This window comes from Canis lupus, chromosome 16 (assembly GCF_011100685.1).
Source record: "Canis lupus familiaris isolate Mischka breed German Shepherd chromosome 16, alternate assembly UU_Cfam_GSD_1.0, whole genome shotgun sequence".
Taxonomy (NCBI): Eukaryota; Metazoa; Chordata; class Mammalia; order Carnivora; family Canidae; genus Canis; species Canis lupus.
The window spans coordinates 12,677,047-12,703,112 of NC_049237.1; the positions used below are offsets into that span (position 1 = coordinate 12,677,047).

At 36.5% G+C, this 26,066-nt stretch overlaps 1 protein-coding gene and 1 long non-coding RNA gene across 2 annotated transcripts in view; one reads left to right on the top strand and one right to left on the bottom strand.

Annotated features, from left to right (window-relative positions):
* Positions 1-1,419: 1,419 nt before the first annotated feature.
* LOC111090246 lies at positions 1,420-25,822 on the top strand. Its single transcript, XR_005371280.1, has 3 exons — positions 1,420-2,840; positions 19,998-20,117; positions 21,305-25,822. It is a non-coding gene; the product is annotated as an uncharacterized LOC111090246 (long non-coding RNA).
* The window catches only part of AGBL3 (ATP/GTP binding protein like 3), a 57,180-nt gene continuing 34,293 nt past the window's right edge, over positions 3,180-26,066 (bottom strand). The window contains 6 exon segments of the mRNA XM_038559466.1: positions 3,180-5,406; positions 7,493-7,680; positions 7,682-7,725; positions 12,361-12,554; positions 13,879-13,927; positions 25,046-25,117. Of these exon segments, the coding sequence (XP_038415394.1) occupies positions 4,983-5,406; positions 7,493-7,680; positions 7,682-7,725; positions 12,361-12,554; positions 13,879-13,927; positions 25,046-25,117 (971 nt within the window). The 3' untranslated portion in view covers positions 3,180-4,982.

The window sequence follows — 26,066 nt, forward strand, 5'->3', positions numbered from 1 at the left end:
AGTATGACAATTTGATTCTTTCTTAAAGCCTAATTCTCATTAGAAGAACAAAATTGTTAAAATGTCTTTGCTACCTACAGCAATCTATATGTTCAATGCGATCCCTATCAAAATATCATCAACTTATTTCACAGAGTTGGAACAAATAATCCTAAAATTTGTATGGAACCAGAAAAGACCCTGAATAACCAAAGGAATGTTGAAAAAGAAAACCAAAACCAGTGGCATCACAATTCCAGACTTCGAGCTCTGTAATCATCAAGACAATGTGGTACTGGCACAAAAACAGACACATAGATCAATATAGAACCCAGAAATGGATCCTCAGCTCTATGGTCAAGTAATCTCTGACAAAGCAGGAAAGACTATCCTAAAAAAGTCTCTTCAATAAACAGTGTTGGGAAAATTGGACAGCCACATGCAGAAGAGTGAAACCGTACTATTTCCTCACACCATACACAAAAATAGACTCAACATGGATGTAAGACCTATATGTGAGACAGGAATCCATCAAAATCCTAGAGGAGAACTCAGGCAGCAACCTTTATGACCTGACTACAGCAACTTCTTGCTGTAAGTAAGTAATTTGTATTACTAGCAACTTCTGCTAGACACATCTCCAAAAGCAAGGGAAACAAAGGCAAAAATGAACTATTGGGACTTCAACATAAGCAGCTTTTGCACAGCAATGGAAACAGTTGACGAAACAAAGTCAACTGACAGAATGGGAGAAGATATTTGCAAATGACTTATCAGACTCGATCACCAAAGAATAATCCAATCAAGAAATGGGCAGAAGACATGGGCAATAGCCATTTCTCCAAAGAAGACATACTAACGGACAACAGACACATGAAAAAATGCTCAACATCACTTGGCATCAAGGAAATATAAATCAAAACCATGATGAGATACCACCTCACACCTGTCAGAATGGCTAAATTAACAAGCCAGGAAATGACAGATGTTGGTGAGGATGCAGAGAAAAGGGAACCCTCATACACTATTGGTGGAAATGCATGCTGGTGCAGCCACTCCAAAAAACAAAAAGGAGGTTCCTCAAAAAGTTGAAAATAGAACTACCTTATGCTTCAGCAATTGCACTACTAGGTATTTACCACAAAGATACACATTTAGTCATCCAAAGGGGCACCTGCATCCCAATGTTTATAGCAGCAATGTCCACAATAGCCAACTATGTAAAGAGCCCAAACGTCCATTGACAGATGAATGGATAAAGATTTGGTATAGAAATACAATGGAATACTATTAGCCATCAAAAAAAAAGAAAAAAAAAAGAAAAAAGAAAAAAGAAATCTTGTCATTTGCAATGATGTGACAGGAACTAGAGGATATTATGCTAAGCAAAATAAATCAATCAGAGAAAGACAATTATCATATGATCTCATTTATATGTGGAACTAGGAAACAGGATCATAGAGGAAGAGAGGAAAAAATAAGACAAAATCAGAGAGGGAGACAAACCATAAGAGACTCTTAATCATAGGAAACAAACTCAGTGTTGCTGGAGGGGAGGGTGGGAGGACAAGGTACTGGGTGAGGGGCATTAAGCCTTAGGGCACATGATGTAATGAGCATTGGGTGTTATATAAGACTGATGAAATATTGACCTCTACCTCTGAAACCAATAATATGTTTAGTTTAAATAAAAATAAAGCCTAATGTTGTGTTGAAATGCTCCATGTTTTCATTGATTTCACCTTTAATGTCATGTAATTTTTAACATAATGGTCATTTGGAAGTCTTTTTCTGTTAACTCCATTTACTGAATTATCTCTGGGTCTGCTTCTGTCTGCTTTCTCTCTTGACTATTGGTCACTTTTTTTTTCCGATCTCCTAATTTTACATGCCAGACAAGGTGTTTTGATACATTGTAGAAGGGCTGGATTATGTTATCTTCAAAGAATGTTTAGTTTTTTTCTGGAAGAATTTGTATTACTAGCAGATTATCTTTATTTTAATCTTTGTTAGAGTGTTCTATTCCAATTTTGTCCTTAGTCCTAGGATATAGCCCTTGCTCCTATGCATGGTCTTTACTCACAGGACATGGTTTTTCTGGGGTTTCAATTCAATGTTGAGGATTTTCACCAAGGTCTCTATATTCTGGGTTGGAACTTCAGTGTCTGCCAGGACTCTTTTCTACTCTGTTTACCATACTCTTGCCTTTACATAAACATCTCAGGATATGGTCAAGAACCTGATGGGAACTTCTACATAGTTTAGGGGCTACTTTTCTGTGGTTCATTCTTTTTCAGTACTCTGCCTCCAAATTTCAGTTATAATAGCAGATTCAAATTCTGATCTTTATTTTTTCTGGCCAGTAAGATTGTTGGGTTCCACTTCTCAGAACAAGGGTTTGGAAAAAATGCCTCTAGAGAGAAAAGTGGGAGTGAATGTGGAGTTTATCCCATATATGCCTTCTCACAAGCATCGCCGTCCTGCGCTATTCACCATCTATTGCCTGAAATCAATTATTTTATGTAGATGATTTGGTTTTATAGAGGGTAGGTTAGTCCATTACCAGGTTTTTGATAACGGATGGAATTGGACACCTTCATTCATTTTTATAAATGGGTAGCAATACAAATGTCTTTTCATGACTTGATAGCTCATTTCTTTCTAGTGCTAAATAATCCATTGTCTGGATGCACCACAGTTTATTTGCCATTCCACTACTAAAGGGTATCTTGGTTTCTTTCAGGTTTTGGCACTTATGAATAGATCTGCTAATGACATCCACATGCAAGTTTTTCTGTGGACATAGGTTTCAAATCCTTTATTCTGACCAAGGACTGTGACTGCTGGATCCTACATGAAGAGTATGTTTAGTTTTGTAAGAAACTGCCAAACTGTCTTTCAAAGTGGCCACGTCATTTTTAAATTCCATACTCGGAAATCATCCTCTCTGCTTCTATCTTCTGTTAGAATTGTAGAGATTTGGTGTAATGTCTTAAAATTTTTGTAGAATTCAGTCAACCCATTGGGGTCTGGTGATTTCCCTTTTGGCAACTTATTGATTCAATTTCTTTAGTTGACATATGCTTATTCAGCTAGTCTATTTCTTCTTGTATGAATTCTGGCAGGTTGTGTCTTTCAGAGAATTGGTCCGTTTCATATAGGTCAACCAATTTGTGGGTAGAGAGTTATTTGGAATATTCTTTTATTAACCTTTTAATGTCTATGGAATCAACACTGATGGTCTCTCTTTTATTTGATATTAATTTGTCTTCTTTTTTTTTTCCTTAGTTAACACTGCCAGAAGTTTATACATTTTATTGACAATGACATTATAACTTATAATTATTAACATTATAAACAAATGAACTATTAAGCCATGAAAAGATATGATGGAATTTACATGCATATTACTAGTGAAATATGCCAATCTGAAAAGGCTACACATATTGTGATTCCAACTATGTGATATTTTGGAGAAGGTTAAACTGTAGAGACAGTACAAAGTGAGTTGCCAGGGCTTAGTAGGGAGAGAAAGATGTATATGCAGAATATTTAGGGCAGTGAATATAAATAAAACTACTCTGTATGATACTTTAATGATGGATATATTTCATTAGACATTTGTCCAAATCCACAGAATGTACATTAAGAGTAAACTCTACTGTAAACTACGGGCTTTGGAATGGTAAGGATGTATCAGTGTAAGTTCATTAGTTGTAACAAATGGTGGGCGATGGTGATAATGGGGAGGCTATGGATATGTGAGTGTCAAGGAGTTTATGGGAAATCTCTGTACTTTCTACTCAGTCTTGCTGTGAACCTTCTCTAAAAACTAAACTTTATTAAAACCCAAAATAAAACAAAACCAAAAACATGGCAGTTACTTTTTTAACACCACCCCAGTGAGCTCTCCTTGAATCCTCTTTGGGGCTTCAATTGGAATTGTTGAGAGTAGACCACCCAACCTTAGATTTTCCCAGTTCCATCCTGCTACCATGGCCTAATTAGACTTGTAGCCTGTAACTTTGATGCGCCTCCTCCTCTACCTGATTCTCTCTCTGCTTAGCCTTATCCTATAATGGACACCACTGTTGACCTGTGACTCGTTTTCTCACTTATCACATCCATCTTGATTTGTTTGACTGACATACCAATTTCTCTGCAGTGTCTTTGAGGAATTCCATAATGGTGGAATTCTGGAATTCATTATGAATGACAGACTGTGAGATGCTCCATTTGCTTTCACATGAATAAATGGCTGCAGATGTACATTCAACAGCTCGAAAGCAAACTGCACATCTAATCTTTTACATTGTTGCTACATTTTGAAAAGTAAAATGACCCTTGTAAACCATAATTATGCATTTCAGTGCTATTTTGTGATACTTTTGTTCTGTGCAATGAACAGTATATAGCATTTTAATTGTTGAAGGTGTACAACTTAGCACTTTATGCACCATCTTATTCTGTAATTATTTTAGTCTTGTGTGTTTTATATACAATTAAACAGTAGTCTTCTAGTGGGGAGAAATGTCTAATGTCTTTTATATCATTGATAGTTTCTAGCACACTAAAGATAAAACAAATTCAAGAAAAGATGTTGGTTGACTGATTCATTAAGTTCCTACCAGGGATGTTAAAGTAATTGATAGTACATATCATTCCGTCCTTGAGTTCTTAGTTGTTTGGTGTTCTATGTACAAGTTGTTTTGAGAGAATTCAAAAGTTCATAGATTTTTTCCATCTTGACAAAAATTAAATATAAATAAGTGATTTGAAATTTTCTGTATTTTCTCTGGATTTCTTTTTAAATCTCTGAAAGATGTTGCCACTAAAGAAGATGGGTTATCTAGAATTTGTAGTTTAGTATATGCATATGTAATGTGTAAGGGGAGAAATAGAGGGATGGGGAAGGCGTTTCTTTTTTCTCTTTTCCTCTTCTTTTTACTATGTAAGCATATGGTATTTTTCATCCACAGTTTTCAGAGCAGCATAAAGTTAAATTATTTGTCCGTTTGGAACTTCAAATAGAAGGTGCGTTGTCCATGATTCTTATTTGGTTGTTCATCCCTATTTTTAGTTGGATGTGGAGCTATTTGCATAGAGTTTTGCTTATTGGATTCTTCAGCTTGAAGATTCTTTTCTTTGATAATATCCACATCCTTTTTAAAATTTGAGGGAGTAGTCTCCTGTTTGAAGCTAAGAGGTTTCATGTCTTTAGTCTTTGTGGCCTTGATTTGAGAATGTTTTCTCTTCTTCTTGGGTGCTTTGAGCAGTGAAAGACTTTCAAATGACTTCTGGGACATAGACTGGAACCACTCCGGAGAGCTTACCATTAGATTTCTTTGGTTTATAAAAGGGTGATTTCTGGGTGCTATCCAGGATGTGCTGTATCTCCTTATATTTATGTAAGTAGCTGGCTTTAATCTAGGAAAGAAATGAAATACGTGAGTTTTTGTCATGTACTCTAGGTATTTGTAGTCCTTAGGTATCTGTCATAGTTTAAGTCATATTTTTAAATCCTTTGGTGAATTCATCTTCCTTTAGGACTTTTACCATTATTTCTATGAGAATGATCTAAGCCTTCAATTTCTAGACATGATTTTTCAGAAGTACCCCAATCCTGTACTTCTGAATGCCAAGAGTCTATGTTTATTGAGATACCCCCCAGTTTCCTGATACAATGGCCACTCTGGGGCTCAGTGCCTTATCTATACACCTAGTTAAAGTAAATGTTCTCTAAAGTTCCACCTCTCTCTAAAAACCTACTTGTTTATTCTATAAAAATGTACTCAGTTACATGTTACACATTTTTTCTATAGTTAGTAAAAAAGATCAATATAAATCTAAGAGCTAGAAGTTGCATCTATTTCTTCTTCCTAGAAATGAAAAATCTCTCCAGTCACATTTTGATCTGCATAGTCCTTCTCAAGAATTTTTATCATTAACAGATGGAATGCCAAATATGAGATTTATTCCTTAATATCTGATTCTGACCAATGCTTGACAGAGATAAAGAGATGTAAGTCATCTTGATAATATATTGATTAGTGTTCAGTAGATTCATTCATTTTGGTTAAGAACAGAACAATTTAAGTTCCAGCCCCTAAGAAATCTCTCACGAAAATAATGATTAAAAATCAGGCTAGGTCTTAATTGTCACCTTTGCCTAGGTCCACTGTATTTTGTTTTTAGTTTCCTGAGTTTTGAGTCTACTGATACTGTCATGTGTGATTGATTCCTTGTTTGCCTGGACCTATGCTTATCTGTTTTGTCCATATTAGTTGACCTAGTAGATACTAGGAAGGCACTGCCTTCCCCAGCATGATAGCTATCCCTTCTAACTAGAAACTGTTACCAATTGCCTATTCTTGTAATTTTATTGACTTTGCTGATTATACTATAAAAAATAGGCATTAATAAAAACTTAGGGGAAAAAGCATAAAGAGGAATATTATCCTCTGCCAGTGTTTTATCCAGAGATAATCATTGTTGGGATTATGTGCTACCAGGGATTTTTCTAGGTGTATATGTGTTTGAATGTGTATAATATGCACACATTATATATTTACATAGTCTATAAATACAACCATACCAAAGTTGTTCTATAGCTTTTGTTCACTTATGCATTGTGAACATTATCTCACGTTAATCTGTATTTATAATATTTCATAGCTATGTAATATTTTATTTTATGGACGTACTATAATTTAAGCAATTTTCTATTGTTGAACACTTAGGTTCATTTCTTTTCCTTTCTCTTTGACTCTTTTTCTTTTAAGATTTTATTTATTTATTCATGAGAGACACACAGAGAGAGAGGCAAGGACACAGGCAGGGGGAGAAGCAGGCTCCGTGCAGGGAGCCCAATGTGGGACTGGATCCTGGGACTCTGGGATCACGCCCTGAGCCAGAGGCAGATGCTCAACTGCTGAGCCACCCAGGCGTCCCTCTTTTTGATTCTTATGAATAATACAGAAATGAACATCAGGGCACCTGGATGGTCAATTAGACTCTTGGTTTCAGCTCAGATCATGATCTCATGGTTGTGTGGTGGAGCCCTGCATTAGGCTCTGCACTCAGTGGGGAGTCTGCTTCAGATTCTCGCTCCCTCTCCCCCCCCACCCTCACTCTCTCTCTCTAAAATAAGTAAATAAATCTTATAATAAGTTATAAATCCTAAGCTCCCTAGGATTATAAGGCTTAAACACATCAGAGAAATCTGAAGTCATGATACAGTTATACTTTTATTCATGCCTACTTTACTCATAGATCCAAGTTAATGAGTGATTTCATGCAAATAAACAATCAAATAAGGCCTGATAACCTATTCCCTTCACATATCCAGTATTTTCTGATGGCTTTGGGTTTTTGTTGCTTTGTCAAATGTGGTACAGCTGCCACCATTTTTAAGAGCAAATGTTTTGTTTCTTAGGATAATGAAGTAATAAGCATTGCTTCCTTATAAAAAAGGCATTACATAGCTGAGAATGATAAAATTTTATTGACTTACTGATGTTGAATTTGGAAGTTGGTTCTTGGATTGAGTATTTGTTTTATCTGAGGGGTTTGCACATTTTTAGTGCTTTCCATGCTAGGGAGCAAATACTGCAATATTTCTTGAGTTTGAGGTATTCGTTTATCCCTGTAGATTCTTTTTTCATCATCTGTCCAATTTATGCCAGTCTTCTTGCTCTGGAAGGGAAGTACTTTCTTTCATTTTGCTTTTAAAGTTGTGACGCAGATCTGGGGAGCAATCACAAAAATATGTGTATATATATATATGAATTGAATTGGCTCAACAATTATTTATTGAACATCATATGTCAAGGATCTATCTAAAAATTCTTATCCATTTGAAGCTTATATTTTAATTATAGGGTCAGAAAATAGCAGATAAAAACATATGTCAGATAATGATAAAGTTTACAGGATAAAATAAAGCTGGGGAGGGGAACAAAGAATTCTTGAGGGCGGGTAGTGGTTTCTATTTTTTTTAAAGGTGTTTAGGCAAGGCCTCCCTGGGAAGCTGACATTTCAAAGGAATTAGGGAGTGAGTCAAGCAGATACCAGAGGAAAAGAGCATTCTAGGCAAGAAAAATAGGTAAGTGCAAAGGCCCTGAGCTAGGAGCCTGATAGTGTATTGAAGGATCATCAAGATGGACTCCTAATTCTGGGAAACGAACAAGGAGTAGTGGAAAGGGAGGTGGGTGGGGGGTTGGAGTGACTGGGTGATGGGCACTGAGGGGGGCACTGGGTGACAGGATGAGCACTGGGTTATATGCTATATGTTGGCAAATTGAACTCCAATAATAATACAAAAAAAGATGGCACAAGTGCCTAAAGCAGATTGAATTAACTGGAAAGAGCTAAGATATCAGCTCAGATAGGTAATCTGGACTCAGTTTACACAGGCCATTGTAAAGACTGATTTTACTGAGTGTGAAATGGGGAGCTACTGAAAGATTTTGAGCAGAGGAGTGTTACGATCCAAGATTTGTTTTAGCAGGAACCTACTGTTATATAATCCCGTATTTTGAGATTGTTCTAATGAATTAGTGTGGGATGAGAGAAGAAAGGAATCAGTGGTGACTCCAAAGCTTCTGATCTTGGGAAACAGAATGATGGAGATACGGGAAAAACCATGGGAAATGCATGTTGGAAATCCCTTCTTTACTACAAGATATGAAAGAATTACTGTTTATTTTGTTAATTGTGATAATTATTATAATAACATCTAAAGAGAGTGTTTATCTCTCCCTTCCATTAGTAAGACTACTATAAAAAAAAAACAGAAGATAACAAATGTTGGTAAGGATGTGGAGAAATTACAACCCTGGTGCACTGTTGGTGAGAATGTGAAATGGTTCAGTGACTATGAAAAACAGTATGGTGGTTCCTCAAAAACTTGAAAACAGAATTTTTGGAATCCTATAGTTATTCTATGTCTAGGTATATGCCCCAAAGAGTTGAAAGCAGAGTTTCAAAGAGTTATTTGTATACATTCATAAAAGCAGCATTATTCAATTCACAGGAGCCAAAAAAGGTGGAAGCCTTAACAAGGAAGGAAATTCTGACTCCACCTCTCCCATAGATAAGACTTGAGGACATTATGCTCAGTGAAATAAACAAGTCACGGAAAGACAAATACATTATTTATTTGCCTTATCTATACACCTAGTTAAAGTAAATGTTCTCTAAAATTCTGCTTCTCTCTAAAAACCTAATTGTTTATTCTATAAATATGTACTCAGTTACATGTTATACATTCTTTCTATAGTCAGTAAAAAAGATCAATATAAATCTAAGAGCTAGAAGTTGCATCTATTTCTTTTCCTAGAAATGAAAAATCTCTCCAGTCACATTTTGACAAATACAAATAATGTATTTGTCTTTCAAATATTTAATTCCACTTATATGAGATACCTAGAATAGTTAAAGTCAGAGAGATTCAAAGTAGATATTTGCCAAGAGCTGGGAGGAAGGAGGAATGGGAGTTGTTTAATGGGTATAGAGTTTCAGTTTTGGAGATTGTGTGCACAACAATGTGAGTGTACTTAACAACACTGAACTTTACGCTTAAAATTAGTTAAGATGGTAAATTTTATTTCACGTGTATTTTAACACAATTCTTAAAAATCCAATATACTAAGGAAGAGAGAAGAGGGATAAAAAGAAACCCTGAGTAAAGCCCGAAGGAAGCCTAGTAGACATCTTAAAGGATGTGGTGGGATTACTTGTAATTATAATGCCTGAGGCGGTATGGAGACAACATAAGAAAAATAATATATTTAGAATAAAACCATCAAACAGATTATTATTAGTAAAAAAAAAAGGTTTAGTTATACACTGAACTATTTATGGACAAAATATGATTTGCTGAACTTGCTTTAAATACTTTAGCAAAAAAATAAAAGAGTAGTGGGAATATAGATAGAAGAATAGGAAGATGCTGATAACTATTAAGGGTGGGTCATGGGTCCCAGTGGATCAGCTTATTCTCTCTACTTTTGTTTATATTTGAATTTTCCAAGTAAGGCTTTTTATAAAAGGAATTGTCCATTATTAAAAGTGAATGTTGACTATATTTTGAGAAAGTGAGACAGAGGGTAGTGATCAGAATTATGTCACTGAGGAGATCTAGGGAGAGTTGGGAGAGTACTCATTTGGACTTCATTTTAAAAACTTCAATATCTGCTCCATAAAAAAGAGAGAACAGTATAAGAAACTCCCTCTTAAACCCATCATTCAGCTTCGATAACTGGATTTCTTCTTGCTCAATATTTGGAACCCATCACTGGCTGGGTGAAATGGTTATAATGGTTACCTGTGCCTGTAAAGCCTGTTCCGAGGACATAGTAATGATGCCTGGAATGCCATGACTCACTTCTGGGTGCTGCTGGTCTAGCTAAATAGAAGACTGGGTACTACAAGAGTACAGTGTTTGTGTTTACCAAACCTAAAGAAGAAATGACTTGGATATAAATCTGTCTGCTAGGATTTATGACTCCTCCCCTGCTCTCCCCAGTCAGTTGAGTCTCTGTATCTGTACCATAACTTATCAGTAAATATAAACTCTTCCAGAACTGGAGACGCCTGACTGGACCTTTCATTAATCTCTGATAGAATCCATCTCAGTTCATACTTGGTAAGTTCAGTAATCGGAAAGGACAGAATTTCTTCTCTAATAAACTGAGTGCTAACAGAGCTAGGACATTTTAGAGGAAAATGTAGAGCCCTAAATGCATATACTGTAAATAAAGGGACAACACACAAGACTAGGAAAAGATAACTCCTTTTGAAGTGACTTACTTCAGTAAAAAAAAAAAAAAAAAAGAGTTTTTATTAATACATCATTAAGATTCACCGGGGCATATGCCTGTAAGATAATGTAATCAAGAAGCAATGAAAAAGCTCAGAACAGGCTGGAAAAGGTTGAGAAACATAATTTTTAGTAGCTGTGGGGGACACTGAAAAAGAAATCTCCCTTTTCAACAAAATTCCATGAAGACTACCTGTCTCCAATCTCTTTCCTATTTTATTTTTTTTTCAAAGATTTTATTTATTTATTCATGGGAGAGAGAGGGAGAGAGGCAGAGACACAGGCAGAGGGAGAATCAGGCTCCATGCCGGGAGCCTGACGTGGGACTCGATCCTGGGACTCCAGGATCATGCCCTGGGCTGAAGGCAGGAGCTAAACTGCTGAGCCCCCTGGGCTGCCCTCTTTCCTATTTTAAAATACACTTTAATTAGATCTGTACCTCTGTCATTCTACTGAAATTTCTCTGATCAAGATCCTGAATAAAACTTCCATGATGTAAAATCCAATAGTAAATTCATCTCACTTATTCAGAAGCATTAGACTTAGTTGATTATTACCCTCTCCTTGATATATCTTCTTAACTTAGCTTCCAGGACAACACATCCTCTTAGTTTTCCTCCTAACCCACAAGATGCTCCTTCTGCTTCTTTGTTGGTTCTTATTCTTTTCCTGATCCATCAGTACTGGAATTTCCAAGGATTTGCTCCTTAACCCTCTTCTATACCCATCCTCACTTAAGAGTCTCATCCAGGTTCTTGCCCTAAAATTCTATCTTTATCTGAAAAAATATATCCTAAATGTATATCCAGCCCAGACCTCTTCCTGGAACTCCAGACTCATATATCCAACTGCTTATTCAGTTACCTCTGCTTCAGTGTCTGAAAGGCATTTCAAAAACAAGTCTAAACCCAATTGCTGCTCTGCCCTCAGCCTTTACTATCTCAGTAGAGGATAACTCCACCTAGCTAGTTGCTCTGGAAACTAAAACTCTGGCAATTCGACAGTCATAAACAATTGTGAAATTATCACCACATTCAAGATCTAGAAAAGATCATTGTTAAGAGATTCCTTGTGTTCCTTTCTAGTCCATTCTTCCCTTCATCTCCTACTCTATCCCTTCTCCTATTAGGAAAGCTTTATCTGTTTTATTGTTGTCTCTATATATTAGTTTGCATTTTATATATGTGGAATTTCACATAGCATTTACTCTTCTGTGTGTGGCTTCTTGTACTCAGCACAATGATTTTGAGATTCATCCCTGTCATGTGTATCAGTTCATTTCTTTTTTTATTCTACGGTATGGAGAAGGTATCAATGACAAGGTATTGGGAATATATCAATTAAATAGATTTTTTTTCAAAGCTGTATTAAATACTATTTCTAAAACTCATATAGAAATTAAAGGAGGCAAGTATTTTTCAGAATCAGGAATAAAATGGCTATTAATCCTCTCTGTTTATAAAAGGGTTCCCATTAGCCAAATTTCATAGGATTTATTAATGATGATATAGTGAAAGCAACCTCTGTATTTATTAAAATCCTAAGCAATAAAAAAATACCTTCTGTTGGTATCCGTGTCTTCTCAGTCCAGCTGGGAGTTAGTGTGCTTATAGGACACTTGAAGGATGTCACTTTGAAACAGCTTCCATACAAGTTTGTGCTCTTGGGCTGAATTATTTCATGGATTGGCTTCTCACTGGTTTCCAACTGTCTGTGTTGGTTTTTGCTGAGCCTCTGAATCATATTTTGGGAGCTGAAAGAAATTGGGTCCTCTGATTTCAATGTCAATAGTGAACTATCTAATCAAGAGTAATGTAATGTCATGTTATATTTGTATATTACACCTTACAGTATGTAAAGGAGACTTACAGATATTATCTTACTTAGAGATCTCACCAGTCCTATAATAAAGGCAAGATGGCCTATGTTATCCCTATCTTACATCAGAGAGGGAATGTTAAGGAATCAGAATGGTTAAGCTATTTGCTCAAGATCACGCAGGTATAAGAGGGACAGGTCTAGAATTCACATCTTGTGACTTTAATACTTTTTCTATTTTCTCTTATTTTGATATATTGTTTGGTTTATTTCCATAGGTATGATAAATAATATATTTTTAAAAACTGTATTAGTTTGATCAATCCTAGATCCAAGTACAGGCATGCCTAAAGATGGCTTCTTACCTATTCTGTAGGAGAGTCTACATGTTTCCACACAACCCATTATACTGAATAGAAACAAAGCTCTTAGAGCCAAGAGCCAAGAGCCAAGGAAGCTCAAGAGCCAAGGAAGGAAAAAAGTATTTTCTCTTTTGGACAAATTCAGTCTATCCTCAGATACTTAGTATTCCATGGTTCAGATGGTTGTCCATGTCATTATTCCTGAGAACAGGAAAACTTGCCAAGGGTGCTAGTGATATAATGACTGGTTTAGACAAAGTTTACCTATGTTATCCCTGAATTTATTTATTTTCTTCCTCTTTCTTAAGATTTTATTTATTTATTCATGAAAGACACAGAGAAGAGAGGCAGAGACACAGGTAGAGGGAGAAGCAGGCTCCCTGCTGGGGAGCCTGATGTGGGACTCAATGCCAGGACCCGGGATCATGCCCTGAGCCAAAGGCAGATGCTCAACCACTGAGCTACTCAGGCGTCCCCTGAATTCATTTTCTAGTCTTCCAATTTTTAGGTACAAGTATTAGCCCTATGTGACCAATGTTCCAATTGCTATTACAGGTCATAATTTGATAGTCATCCAATTATTGTTATTGGATACTAAATAATTTTCTTATGCCAGAATTTTTTTTTTTAAAAGAGAAACTCAGAGAGTTTCTATCTGCGTAGAAATATCTAATTGTAAATTTTAAGGCATTCATTGGGGATAGTTTGAGAATACTAAAATCTCAAAATCCTTTAACATATATTATATAAGCACTGCTATGTAGAACACTGGCCTAGTCACAGATACTATGGAGACATCAATTAGCAATTGTTATAAAAAAAAGCTACTTTTACCTGTTGCTTCAAAGAAGTCAGAGGAAAAGGAATAAGGTAGTAGAAGAATTCTAATTCCCTTACCTCAAATATCTTTTTAGAAGCCAAGCAGGAGCTCGTCCAGGTATTTTCACTAAAAAAGAGAATATACCATAAAAGTTCTGAATGCAGATTTTAAAGATGAACAAAACTTAGTATTTTTATTTCTTGACAATTACCTCATTTATACATTAGTGGCCAGCTTAACTGAGCTTATCTCCAATTACTCTGTTTTGGACATGAGAGACACAGAGAGAGACAGAGACACAGGCAGAGGGAGAAGCAGGCTCCATGTGGGGAGCCCAACGTGGGACTCGATCCCCGGTCTCCAGGATCACAACCTGAGCCAAAGGCAGACGCTCCACCACTAAGCCACCCAGGTGTCCTTCTTGTGAATTTTTGTTTTTTAGATTTTATTTTTTTATCCATGAGAGACACACAGAGAGAGGCAGAGACAAAGCAGGAGAAGCAGGCTCCTCATAGGAAGCCCGATGTGGGACTCGATCCCTGAACCCAGGATCGCACCCTGAGCTGAAGGTTAAGCCACTCGGGTGTCCCCCTTGTGCATTCTTAAGATATATAAATATAAAACTTATAAAAGCTGAATGTAAACATAATGAGGTTAACAGATACTTCCTATATTTAATAAAAATTAACAATGGTGGGTTTATGTCCCATGATAAAGTAGGGAATTTTGCACTTTGTGTTTTCTTCTCTGAAGTGCCTCTAGCTTTAGGATGTCCCTCTTTAATGTAATGGTAACACTAAACACATTCCAAGACCCAACTTGCTGGTTTCCTCTTACCAAGCCGATTTTTACACTGGTCCCTGGTGGCAGTCCAGCGCAATGACATTGTTAGATATCCCACCAATAGACAAATCTGAGCATGGAAAAGGATTTTACTTTTTAGCAGCAGTAGGTTTTTGGACTTCTAAGCAAATAGTTTCCCTCTCTAAAAACGTCACCCCCTTGGTATCTACAGGCTTGTTTTTGGTAGACTAGATTTTTGGCATGCAGGCAATATGCATCTTTAAATTTGTCAGGTAGGTTCTGCATGTCTGAAATGTCCATTGTTTTTAGATACTCATTGTTTTGGATACTCTTTATTGTTTTGGATACTCTGGTGACACTGGATGTCACCATACGTTAAACTTCTCTTTATCAAGGAAAATGTTTATAAAGCACAGAGGTAAGCTGAACTTAACCTGAAGGTGGATTTCAAATAAATTACAGTTTTCTTTCTCTCTTTCTTTCTTTTTTTTTTTTAGGTTTATAAATGAATAGTTTTATTGGAGCTAAAAGTGAACTAACCACTTACTTTAGTTAACTTAGAAAATTTTCAATCTTTTTGTACTTAACACAAGTCTATTCCTCTTGATTTCCATGCAAATAATTTATAGGATTCACATGATCTTACACAACTCTCTCCAAGGTGCAAACAGAAAAATTCTTATTTTCTCAGAATCAATGTGGTATCCTCCTAAATTTTATCTTTTGCATACTTTTTTGGCAGCTATAGTGGGATAATGTGTTTTGATCAGCAAATTAGATACCTGACTTTAAAATGTCAAAGCTTGAGTATTTTCAGTGATAGCAGTTGTTACCGTGGGAATGTTCAGATGAAGAGGTACAGAGGTCACTGGAGGACAACATGTCAAATGAAACATCATTCATGCCCTTAAAGACCTTATCGCCTAGTGAGGATTACAATAAGGAATCAGGTAATTACAGCAGAATACAGTTAACACGGTGAGAGAGTGGATGAGAGTGCATTATTGGTGCGCACAGCAGGTGCAAGCCAGGCAGGTGCCTTTTGATAGTAAAATGTAAAGGTTGTGTAAGGGTTACTTAGGAAAAGATTTGGGAGGGGAGTGTTCCAAGCAGAAGGAGTAGGAGTTGAGAATATATGATGAACAGAGTCCGGTGCACTGTGGAAACAAATCACAGTTTTCACGGCCGTTTTATTTGGCTGCCCCACCTTTGAGTTCTGAGTCAGTCTTTCCCCCAAATGTCTTATCACTGTGTGAGTTTTTGTCACAGGCTACACACAAGACCAGACAGCTTACATGCAATGAATCCTTTTCCATAGTCCTTGGTGCTTCTTCAAAGATCTTCAGTTTTAGAGAAACAGCATATAAATTATTTTACTGTAGTGCTTCCCTGTATTCTCATCTTCAGACTATTTCCAAATTAGAGGACGTTCTTGTGTCACCTGTCAAAAAGGTAATTTCATGGCAGACAAACATTTTGATGGCTTTTCTATGGCTGGCAACAGTGATCTTGCAGGCTCAGGTCTACGGAGTTTATCTTCTTCCTTTCTATAAGGTCAAAAATTTCATTAAGTGTTTCTGCAAATTTTGAGGAAACTAAAAAGCGACCAAAAACTTACATAGTGAACGCCTCAAAATCACAGATAGGAAATCACGCTTTTTTTAGTACAACATGTGAAGACATGTAGCAGGTAAGATCTTTTCGTTTTCTTTGATGAGAAGTTTATAGACTGAATGAAATTTGCCAAATTTTACTTTTCACTGCCAACCATTCAGATACACGAGCGAAGTATCACTGAGATTTGGACAACACATTAACAATACACATCTTTATGTTTTCTGTGGTTCTGTTCTTTTTTCCTCTTCTCCTGGTGTGTATGTGTATTATGTGTGACATCTTCTAAAACTGTTCCACAGACCTTTGATGTTCTGTTCGTTTTCCTCCTTCTGGTTGGTCTTTGCATCTCAGTTTGGGAAGCGGGTCTTACCTATCCTCAGGCTCACTGATTTCTTTCCTCAGCCACTTCCACGCTGCTACGGATGAGGCCATCAAAGCCATTCTTCATTTCTGTTAAGTGTTTTTGGCTTTTAGCATTTCGTTTGGATCCTTTCTTAAACGCTTCCAGATCTTTGCTTATATTGCCCACCTGTTTTTACATGTTGGTTACCTTTCCCATTAGAGTGCTTAACATACTAATCGTAGTTTTTTTGCTTTTTAAAAAATTTGTTTTCAATTCCAGCACAATTAACATACAATGTTCTTTTAGCTTCAGGTGTATACATTACTAAGTACTCTTCATGATAAGTATACTTTTTTATTTTTTATTTAATTTAATTTATTTTTTATTGGTATTCAATTGGTCAACATACAGAATAACACCCAGTGCTCATCCCATCAAGTGCCCCCCTCAGTGCCCGTCACCCAGTCACCCCCACCCCCCGCCCACCTCCCCTTCCACCACCCCTAGTTCGTTTCCCAGAGTTAGGAGTCTTTCATGTTCTCTCTCCCGATAAGTATACTCTTAATCCCCTTCACCTATTTTGGCCATTTCCCCCACCCACCTCCCCTCTGGTTCTGTATAATTAAGAGTTTGTGTTGCCTCTTTGTTCATTTGTTTCTTTTTTTTTTTTTGTTCATTTGTTTCTTAAATTCCACATGTCAGTAAAATCACATAGTGTTTGTCTTTCTCTGACTTCTTTCTCTTAGCATTATACCCTCTACCTCTATCCATGTTGTTGCAAATGCCAAGATTTCATTATTTTTTTGGCTATATTCCATTGTGTGCATATGTATGTATATATGTATATACATATCACATATATATGTATGTATCACATCTTCTTTATCCTTTCATTTGTCGATGGATGCTTGGGTTGCTTCCATATCTTATCTATCATAAATAATGCTGCAATAAACATGGGAGTGCATATATCTTTGAGTTAGTGTTCTTGTATTCTTTGGGTAAATACCCAGTAGTGGAGTTATTAGAACATATGATAATTCTCTTTTTAATTTTTTGAGGCTCTCTATACTCTTTTCCACAGTGGTCACACTGGTTCACATTCCCACCAACAGTGCATGAGGCTTCCCCTTTCTCCACATCCTTGTCAACACATGTTGTTTTTTATGTTGTTGATTTTAGCCATTCTGACAGGTGTGAAGTGATAACTCCATGTGGTTTTAAGTTGTATTTCCCTGATGAGTGATGTTGAGTATCTTTTCATGTGTCAGTTGGCCATCTGCATATTGTCTTTGAAGAAATGTCTGTTCAGATCTTCTGCCCATTTTTATTTGGATTATTTGTTTCTTGGATGTTGAGTTGTATCAGTTCTTTATATATTCGAGATACTGTTTATCAGCTATGTCATTGGCAAATATCTTCTCTCATTTGGTAGGTTGTCTTTTAGTTTTGTGGATTGTTTCCTTTTTTGTGCAAAGCTTTTTATTTTGATGTAGTCTCAAAAGTTTTTTTTTTCTTTGCTTTTGTTTACTTTGCTTTAGGAGACATATCTAGCACAATGTTGCCACAGCCACTATCAAAGAAATTACTGCCTATGCTCTTTTAGTGTAGGCTTTTTATGGTTTCTGGCCTCACATTTAAGTTCTTAATCCATTTTGAGTTTATTTTCTTGCATGGTGTATAAGCAAGTGGTCCAGTTTCATTCTTCTGCATGTAGCTATCCACTTTTCCCAACACCATTTGTTGAAGAGACTGCCTTTTTCTTATTGCCTATTCTTGCCTCCTTTGTCGAAGAATAACTGACCAAATAACTGAGGGTTTATTTCAGGGCTCTCTATTCTGTTCTATTAACCTCTGTGTCTACTTTTGTGCCAGTATCATATTGTTTTGATTACTACAGTTTTGTAGTATATCTTGAAATTGGGATTGTGATGCCTTCACTTTCATTCTTCTTTTTCAAGATACTTTGGCCGTTCGGGATCTTTTGTGGTTCTGCACAGATTTTACGTTATTTCTTCTAGTTCTATAAAAAACACTTGGTATTTTGACAGGGATTGCATCAAATCTGTAGGTTGCTTTGGGTAGTATGTACATTGTAACCATATTTGCTCTCCCAATTCATGAGCATGTAATAACTTTCCATTTGTATTATCTTCAATTTCTTTCATCAGTGATTTATAGTTTTCAGAATACAAGTCTTTCACCTTCTTGGTTAAGTTTATTCCTAGGCATTCTATTATTTTTGTTGAAGTTGTAAGTGGGATTGTTTTCTTTTTCTGTTGCTTTATTATTAGTGTATAGAAATGGAACACATTTCTTTTTTAAAAAATTTATGAGAGAGAGAGAGAGAGAGAGAGAGAGAGAGAGAGAGAGAGAAAGCAGGCTCCCTGTGGAGCAGAGAGCCTGATGTGGGGCTTGATCTCAGGACTCAGGGATCATGACCTGAGTTGAAGGCAGATGCTTAACCAACTGAGCCACCCAGGTACCCCAACAAATTTAGTGAAATCCTTGATTGATTTTTTTATAGATTAATTTTATTGCTTCTATGCTTCCTACTTTTTTTTATTCCTGCTTATGGTCTTTCCTTTTCCTCAACAACTCCCCTTTAACATTTCTTGTAAGGCTGGCTTTGGGATAATATATTCCTTAAACTTTTATTTGGGAAATTCTTTATCTTTCCCTCTATTCTGAATGATGGCCTTGCTGAGTAGAGTATTGCTGGCTGCTAGAATATTATATTTTCCTCTCAGCACTTTGAATGTATCATGGCCCCCTTCTCTGGCCTGTGAAGTTTCTGCTGAAAAATCAGCTGATAGTCCTATGGGCTTTCCTTTGTATATAATTGTTTTATTTTCTCTTGTTGCTTTTAAAATTCTCTTGTTATCACAACTTTTTGTCATTTTAATTACTCTGTCTCTTGGGTTGATTTTGTTGGGGTCTTTCTGTGCCTTGTGGACTTGGATTTCTGTTTCCTTCCCTGGATTTGGGAAGTTTCAGCTATTTCTTCAAATATATTTTCACTCTCATTTCTCACTCTTCTCCTTTATGGGTCCCTATAATGCAAATGTTATTACACCTAATGATGTCTCTGAGTTCTCTTATAGTCTAATTTCAATTTTTATTATGTTTTTCTCCCCTGTTCAGGTTGATTAGTTTTCATTTGTGTTCTCCAGGTTGCTGATCCATTCTTCTGCTTCCAACTAGTGTATTTTTAATTTTGAGTTATTGAGTTGTTCATCTCTGATTGGCTTTCTGTCTTTTGTTGAAGGTATCACTGAAGTTCTCCACTCTTTTCACAAGTCCAGTATCTTTGTGACCATTACTTTAAATTTTCTATCAAGCATTTACTTATGTCCATTTTGTTTAGCTCTCTTGCTGTGATTTTTGTCTTTTTCTTTCATTTGGAACATAATTCTCTGTGTCTGTTTTCAGTGTTAGGAAAGCCAGCTATGTCTCCTGCTCTTCAAAGTAGTGTGGCTCATGAAGAAGAGGTTCTGTAGTGCCCTGCAGTGTGTGTCCTTTGTTCACCAGAAGCTGCTGCTTAATTAAGAGGTATCTCATTTTTGTACTTTGTGCACCCTACTATTATGGTTGAGCCACTTTTGCCTCTAGTCCAGTCATCTGCATTGGCTCTCTTTGCCTGTTGTAGGTAGGTTTTTTTTTTTTTTTTTTAAGATTTTATTTATTTATTCATGAGACACACACAGTGAGTGAGAGAGAGAGAGAGAGAGAGAGAGAGAGGGAAGAGAGAGGCAGAGACACAGGCAGAGGGAGAAGCAGGCTCCATGCATGGAGCCCAATGTGGGACTCAATCCCAGGTCTCCAGGATCACAACCTGGGCTGAAGGCAGTGCTAAACCGCTGAGCCACCCAGGCTGCCCTGTACGTAGGGTTTTGATCCTGTGTTGTTAGTGTGCCAGTCTGGACTGCTTTGGCAGCTCTGGAGCTGGAGTAAACTACGCATTTGCCAGAGATACTGTAGTACCAAACTACTGGACGCTTTCCGTGTTGTCCTCTGAGAAGTTTTGATTGGTGGGTGGGGCCTATTTTCAGACTACATGTCTGACCCAGCTCCACTGGTAGGGCTGCAGGTGGACTGGTGGTGTGTGGTTATTTCCAATCTCCCTTGGGTGGGAGTCACTCTAGAGTGGTGCTGGTGCTGGTCTCTGTCGTGGCTGCATGCACCTTTTTGGCCTGTGGAACTGCTTTAGGCGGGTTTCTGCCAATGGCATATTGGAGGGGCAGTTCATGTGGTGTTAGCAAGGTTTATGCAGGTCTGCTGTGGGAGATGACCTGGAACTGAGGCCTGCTTGGAGGGTTGTGTCTGAAGGAAAGTGTGGGGGTGGGGCACACTGTTAGCAAGTTAGGTAGGGAGTGTTGGCACAGTAATGTTTCCCACAGGTGTCTGTGTGTCTAGGCTGGGGGTGGGGTAGGGAAATGGCACCTGCCAGCTTTCTTATTCCTGGAGAAGTCTCCCAGAGATTCCTGCCCCTCAAGAACACGCTTTGAGATGAGTAAACAAATCTCCCTCCTGTATACCCTGTGTGTTTTCAAACTGCTGTTTTCATGCTGTATCCCAGTGAGGCTGCTGTAGTGCTGTCTCTTTAAGTGTGGGGACTGAAGTTCCCCATTGCCTTCCTGACTCTCCCAGAGTTGAGCCATTGATTTTTAAAGTTCCAGGTATTAAGCCCCGCTGATTGGAAGAACTCTCAAAATTATGCCCCTCTTGTTTTCTTGCAGGTTCTCCAGGCCTGGAGTGCTTGGTGTGAGCGTCTGGTACTCTTTCCTCTCCACATTCATGGCATTCCTTCCTATAGCTCCTGACCTTGTCTCTGCCTTGCCTACTTGTGTTGTGGGGTAGGGAAGGATTTTTCCTCCTTTACATTTAGCTATGAAGAGTCCTGTCCTGCCAGTCTTTGGGTGGTTTTCTGGGTTATTTACACTGATGTGGGTGTTATATCTAGTTGTATCCATGGCATGAGGTGATCACGGGAGCCTCCTACTCCACCATCTTCCCTGGAAGTCTACAGTGCTTAATTTTCTCATATGGTAAATCAGTCTTGCATTTCTGGGATGAATTTTATTTGGTCACTGTGCATAATCCTCTTAGTATGTTACAGGATTCAGTTTGCTAGTATTTTGTTTTTGTGTCTTAATTCTTAATAGATTCAGATCTTGGTTAAAAAAATATTTATTTGGCCCCTGGAATCCAAACAGTTGTCTTTCTTGAGATAATTTCTCTGGTACTTCTCTATCCCCAACGACTCCAATGTAATCCCATAACACAGCAGGGAGCATTTATCCCATTATGTTTGTCACTCTTTCTGCTTACTGAGAATAGACTGTATTTCCACCGTATGTTAGTATCCAGCACAATCCTTGACTAGTATAGCTTGAGACTTCTGGGAAACATAACCAACAGATTTTTTTAAAAGAACATGAACAAACATGAAAAAGATATTATATAACAAAGACTGATTATAAGAGAGTGGCTGCGACATAGAAGAATAGTGTCAGGGAGGTTAAAATATCGAGTTAAGATATGAATCAATATTGATAACAAGACGTAACTTTTACTTCGCTATACTCAAAATGAAAATATATCACAGAATGTTTAAATCTGTTCTTCTGGGATTATATTACTAACAATCATCCTGATGGATGACAAAGAGCAGAATCTCTCAGTTCTTAAGTTGCTTCTGTCTTTCTATCAAATAGTTTTCTTCTCTCTAGAAAGGGGAGAATAAATACTGGTAAGAGAAGACAGAAGTCAAAAGGCTCTGAATGAGTTATTTCTAGCTCCAGACATATTACATCTCAAGTAAGGAAAGAATTTACATATAAGATCAGAAAACCACTGGCAAAAAAATTTTTTTTAAGAATTCAAGGAAGTGACTCTCTGCTCTCTCTGCTACTTGCCTAACTTGTCATTTAAGACTGCATCATAATTTAAGGATCAATTCCTTCAAGAAAACATTCCCCGAGACTTCCAGGCTGGATTTGATCCTGTTCTCTGAACAGAGAAGTTTGTGCATATCATTATCACTCAGTCTATCTAACTCTTATTGAAATGCACATCATGTTATAGAACTTGGTTTCTATGTTGTAGAGAAAGCGGTTGCCAAAAGATCTTTTTCATTTGAACTAACAACATTATGGAAAGAAAGAAACCTATTCAATATGAAGAAGGGTTTGATGGGCTAGGTTCTGTTTGGCCTTTTACCATCTCTCATTAGAGCTCCCTAAGTGGTGAGTCACTAAGGGTGGTCTGCAAATGGCCAACATCAGAACTGTCTGAAGTAACTTACAAAAAATGTAGATTCAGAAGCTGACAACAAAGACTAGCTCAGAATCAGAAGCTGGGGTTGCCATAAACTTCCCAGGTAATTCTCCTGTGTATTAAAACTTTAAAATCAAACATTCTACAAGACAATGGGGCCCATGATCTTCAAAAATGCCAAGCCTGTGCATGATGAAGGCTGAGTGGCTATTCCAAATTGAAAGAGAATAAAGAGATATGGTATTTAAATGTGATTTTTGCTTTAAAGGACATTATTGTTACATTATTGTAATACGATATAAAATAGTATTGTATCAAAGTTGAATTTCCTGATTTTAATGTAAGACAGTGTTCTTATTCTTGGAAAATATATGTTGAAGTTGCTGAGGAATAAGGACATATGATGTCTGCAAAAAAAAAATGGATTGGGGAAATATTAGATAGGCAGATAGAGTTCTTCATACTATTCCTGAAATTATTTCAAAACTAGAAGTTAAACTTTTGTAGGCTTTCTCTTTTTAAGTTTTAGGACCATGCCAACTTCAACCACTGTTAGGAAACTAGGAATTACTGAAAGGTTTTGGGTAGTTGTTTTACCTAATCTGATTGGTGTTTTCGATCACTTTTGTGGTAGTATGAAAGGTGAAATTAGGATGACAATATTGGTGGCAAGGAAGGCAATTAGAAATCTCCCTGTAAATATATAAGAATCTGAAAAGGATGATGACAGTTAAAATGGAGATAAAGAGATTATGAGGTAAAATCCACTGGATTCAGTGGTTGACTGGATCTCAGGGATGGAAATGGAAGGAGAAAAATATGTTAACTCATGTTTATAGCTTGAAATGGATGGTTATGTAGATAGTACTGATACCAAGGTTGTAGAGAGAATACAGGAGGAACAGCATTTAGTGTAGAATTAGGTGAAATTGAATTTGGATATGTGGGACATCTCTGTGGAAATGTTTAGGAGATAATTACATATAAGTCTAAAGCTTTGTCAAAAGGTCAACTGTATAATACAGATATTTCCATCTGAATATGCATACACATAAATATAGAGCACAACAATACTTCATACTTAAGATAAACAGTTCATGAAAGGCTGAATCTAAGATGACTTAACAGGAATAAATTTAAGGCCCAAGACATTGAACCAAAATACCAATTGGAGAAGTAGAAGATGGAGACACCCTGTAGCAGCACAATGAAAACAAAACTTTATGGGTTTGAGTATACATAAACCCAATTTATCAATATTTTAGGAAAGTTTCCAAGAGAACAAATGCAACCTTAGGCTGCATTAATGGAAATCTAGTATCAAGAAAGAAACAAATGAGAGTGATGATTTATTGTACGCTCACTAGCTGACATCCGTAATACTGTGTTTGGTTTCACTCAAGCTTGAACAGTGACAGAAATGAATTGGGTGGTAAAGGACTTGACTCATCCTGTACTGTGGGTGATTGAAAGAAACGGAAGGAAAGTTTCAGGGAATACACGATAGCTTTAAAAAAATACTTCAGATATATCATGTGGAAGGGGCATTACATTTGTTCTCATTTTTTTCAAGGAGAATCAGGGAAAAGGAGTCTGTCAAAAATGTTTACTTTTCAGGTTATTTCATTTTTTGTTTTGTGTAATTAAAGAAGTGGATGAAATTTACAGACACAAATGTTTTTAACTCAACATAAAAAGAACATTTTTAATGCTAAAGCTCTGTCAATGGAATGAACTGTCTGGCAATTAAACTACTTAAAAAAAAAAAAAAGTAAACTACTTGTCACCAAGCGTAGTCAATCTAAGGTTGAATGAGGCTGGATCCTATAATATAGGTGAGGCTAGATGACTCATCAAAGTTTCTCTCTTCTTTAGAATTCATGAGATGAAAATGAAGAGATGAGACAATGAGATGGGTACTCTTTTTTTTTTTTTTTTTTTTTTACTAGATAAAATGACAAGAAAGCAATTTGATATATAAATAATTTCTACTGGCTTCCTATATGAATTTCTAGAGCTAGAGAGAAAAATAAAAATTTGAGATTCACAATTTCTGGGAAGGTGAATATGCTCCTTGGCTATCAGTTTGAAGATAATCTAGTTTCTTACATGAAGATCTTGATCAGATACATAAGGTTAAGTAACTCACATTTAGGTGACTTGTGAGCGCTCATTACTGTCTATATTCCTAGTTTACTCACCCAAACCTTGATTAGGGAATGGTCTTCTGAAATAGTCAAATATACAATCATCTGATATATTTGGCTTTATATCTAGAAAAGATGATAAAAGATCATTAGTAGCATGAAAATAATTTGAGGCTTTTATACTTCCTATTTTTTATATTTTGTAAACAAAAATGGCTAGAAGATAGCATGTAAATAGTTTAGCTCAAATGAATTAAAAACAACAGTCCTCAAATATGAATTTGTGTTGCATTTTTGCTATTTATTGCAAAAATCGAAAAAATGTTCATACCCTCTGGAACAGCATTTCCTTTCTAGGAATCTATCATAAATAAGAATATATACAGAGTTATAAGGTGTTCATTATTGTTTCTAACAGAAAAAAATAAGCAAAATCCAAGTTTAATAATGGAGGTAGTTAAATTTAAGGTTCACTAATACAATGGAATACTTTGCCACCATTTATTAACATGTAAAGAAATTTATAATACACTGTAATTTTAAATGAAAACATAGGTTGCAAAATAACATGAATATTCTGTGATTAACAAGGAGTTATATATGCTCAGATGTAGAAAAGGTCTAAAATAAATATTCTAAAATGTGCTTTTCAGTTTTAATAACAGAAGAATATGTTAAAGTTATATATAAAAAGTGATTTTCTTGGATGATCACTATGAGAAAGAGTAGTTAAATTTCAAGTCAATTAACCATATTAGTTATGGTTAGAATTTTCCCCTTTCTTTGGTGTGGTTCTTTTTTTTTCTCTTTTAAAGATTTTATTTATTTATTCATGAGAGACATACAGAGAGGCAGACACATAGCCAGAGGGAGAAGTAGGCTCCCCAAAGGGAGCCCGATGTGGGACTCAATCCCAGGACCCCAGGATCATGACCTGAGCCAAAGGGAGATGCTCAACCACTGAGGTGTGGTTCTTATTACCATTTCTATTTCTAATTAGCCTGATAGATCATAAATTAAATGGATCTATATACACATATATATTTTTAATTAGGTTATCCCAATTCCTTTTTGT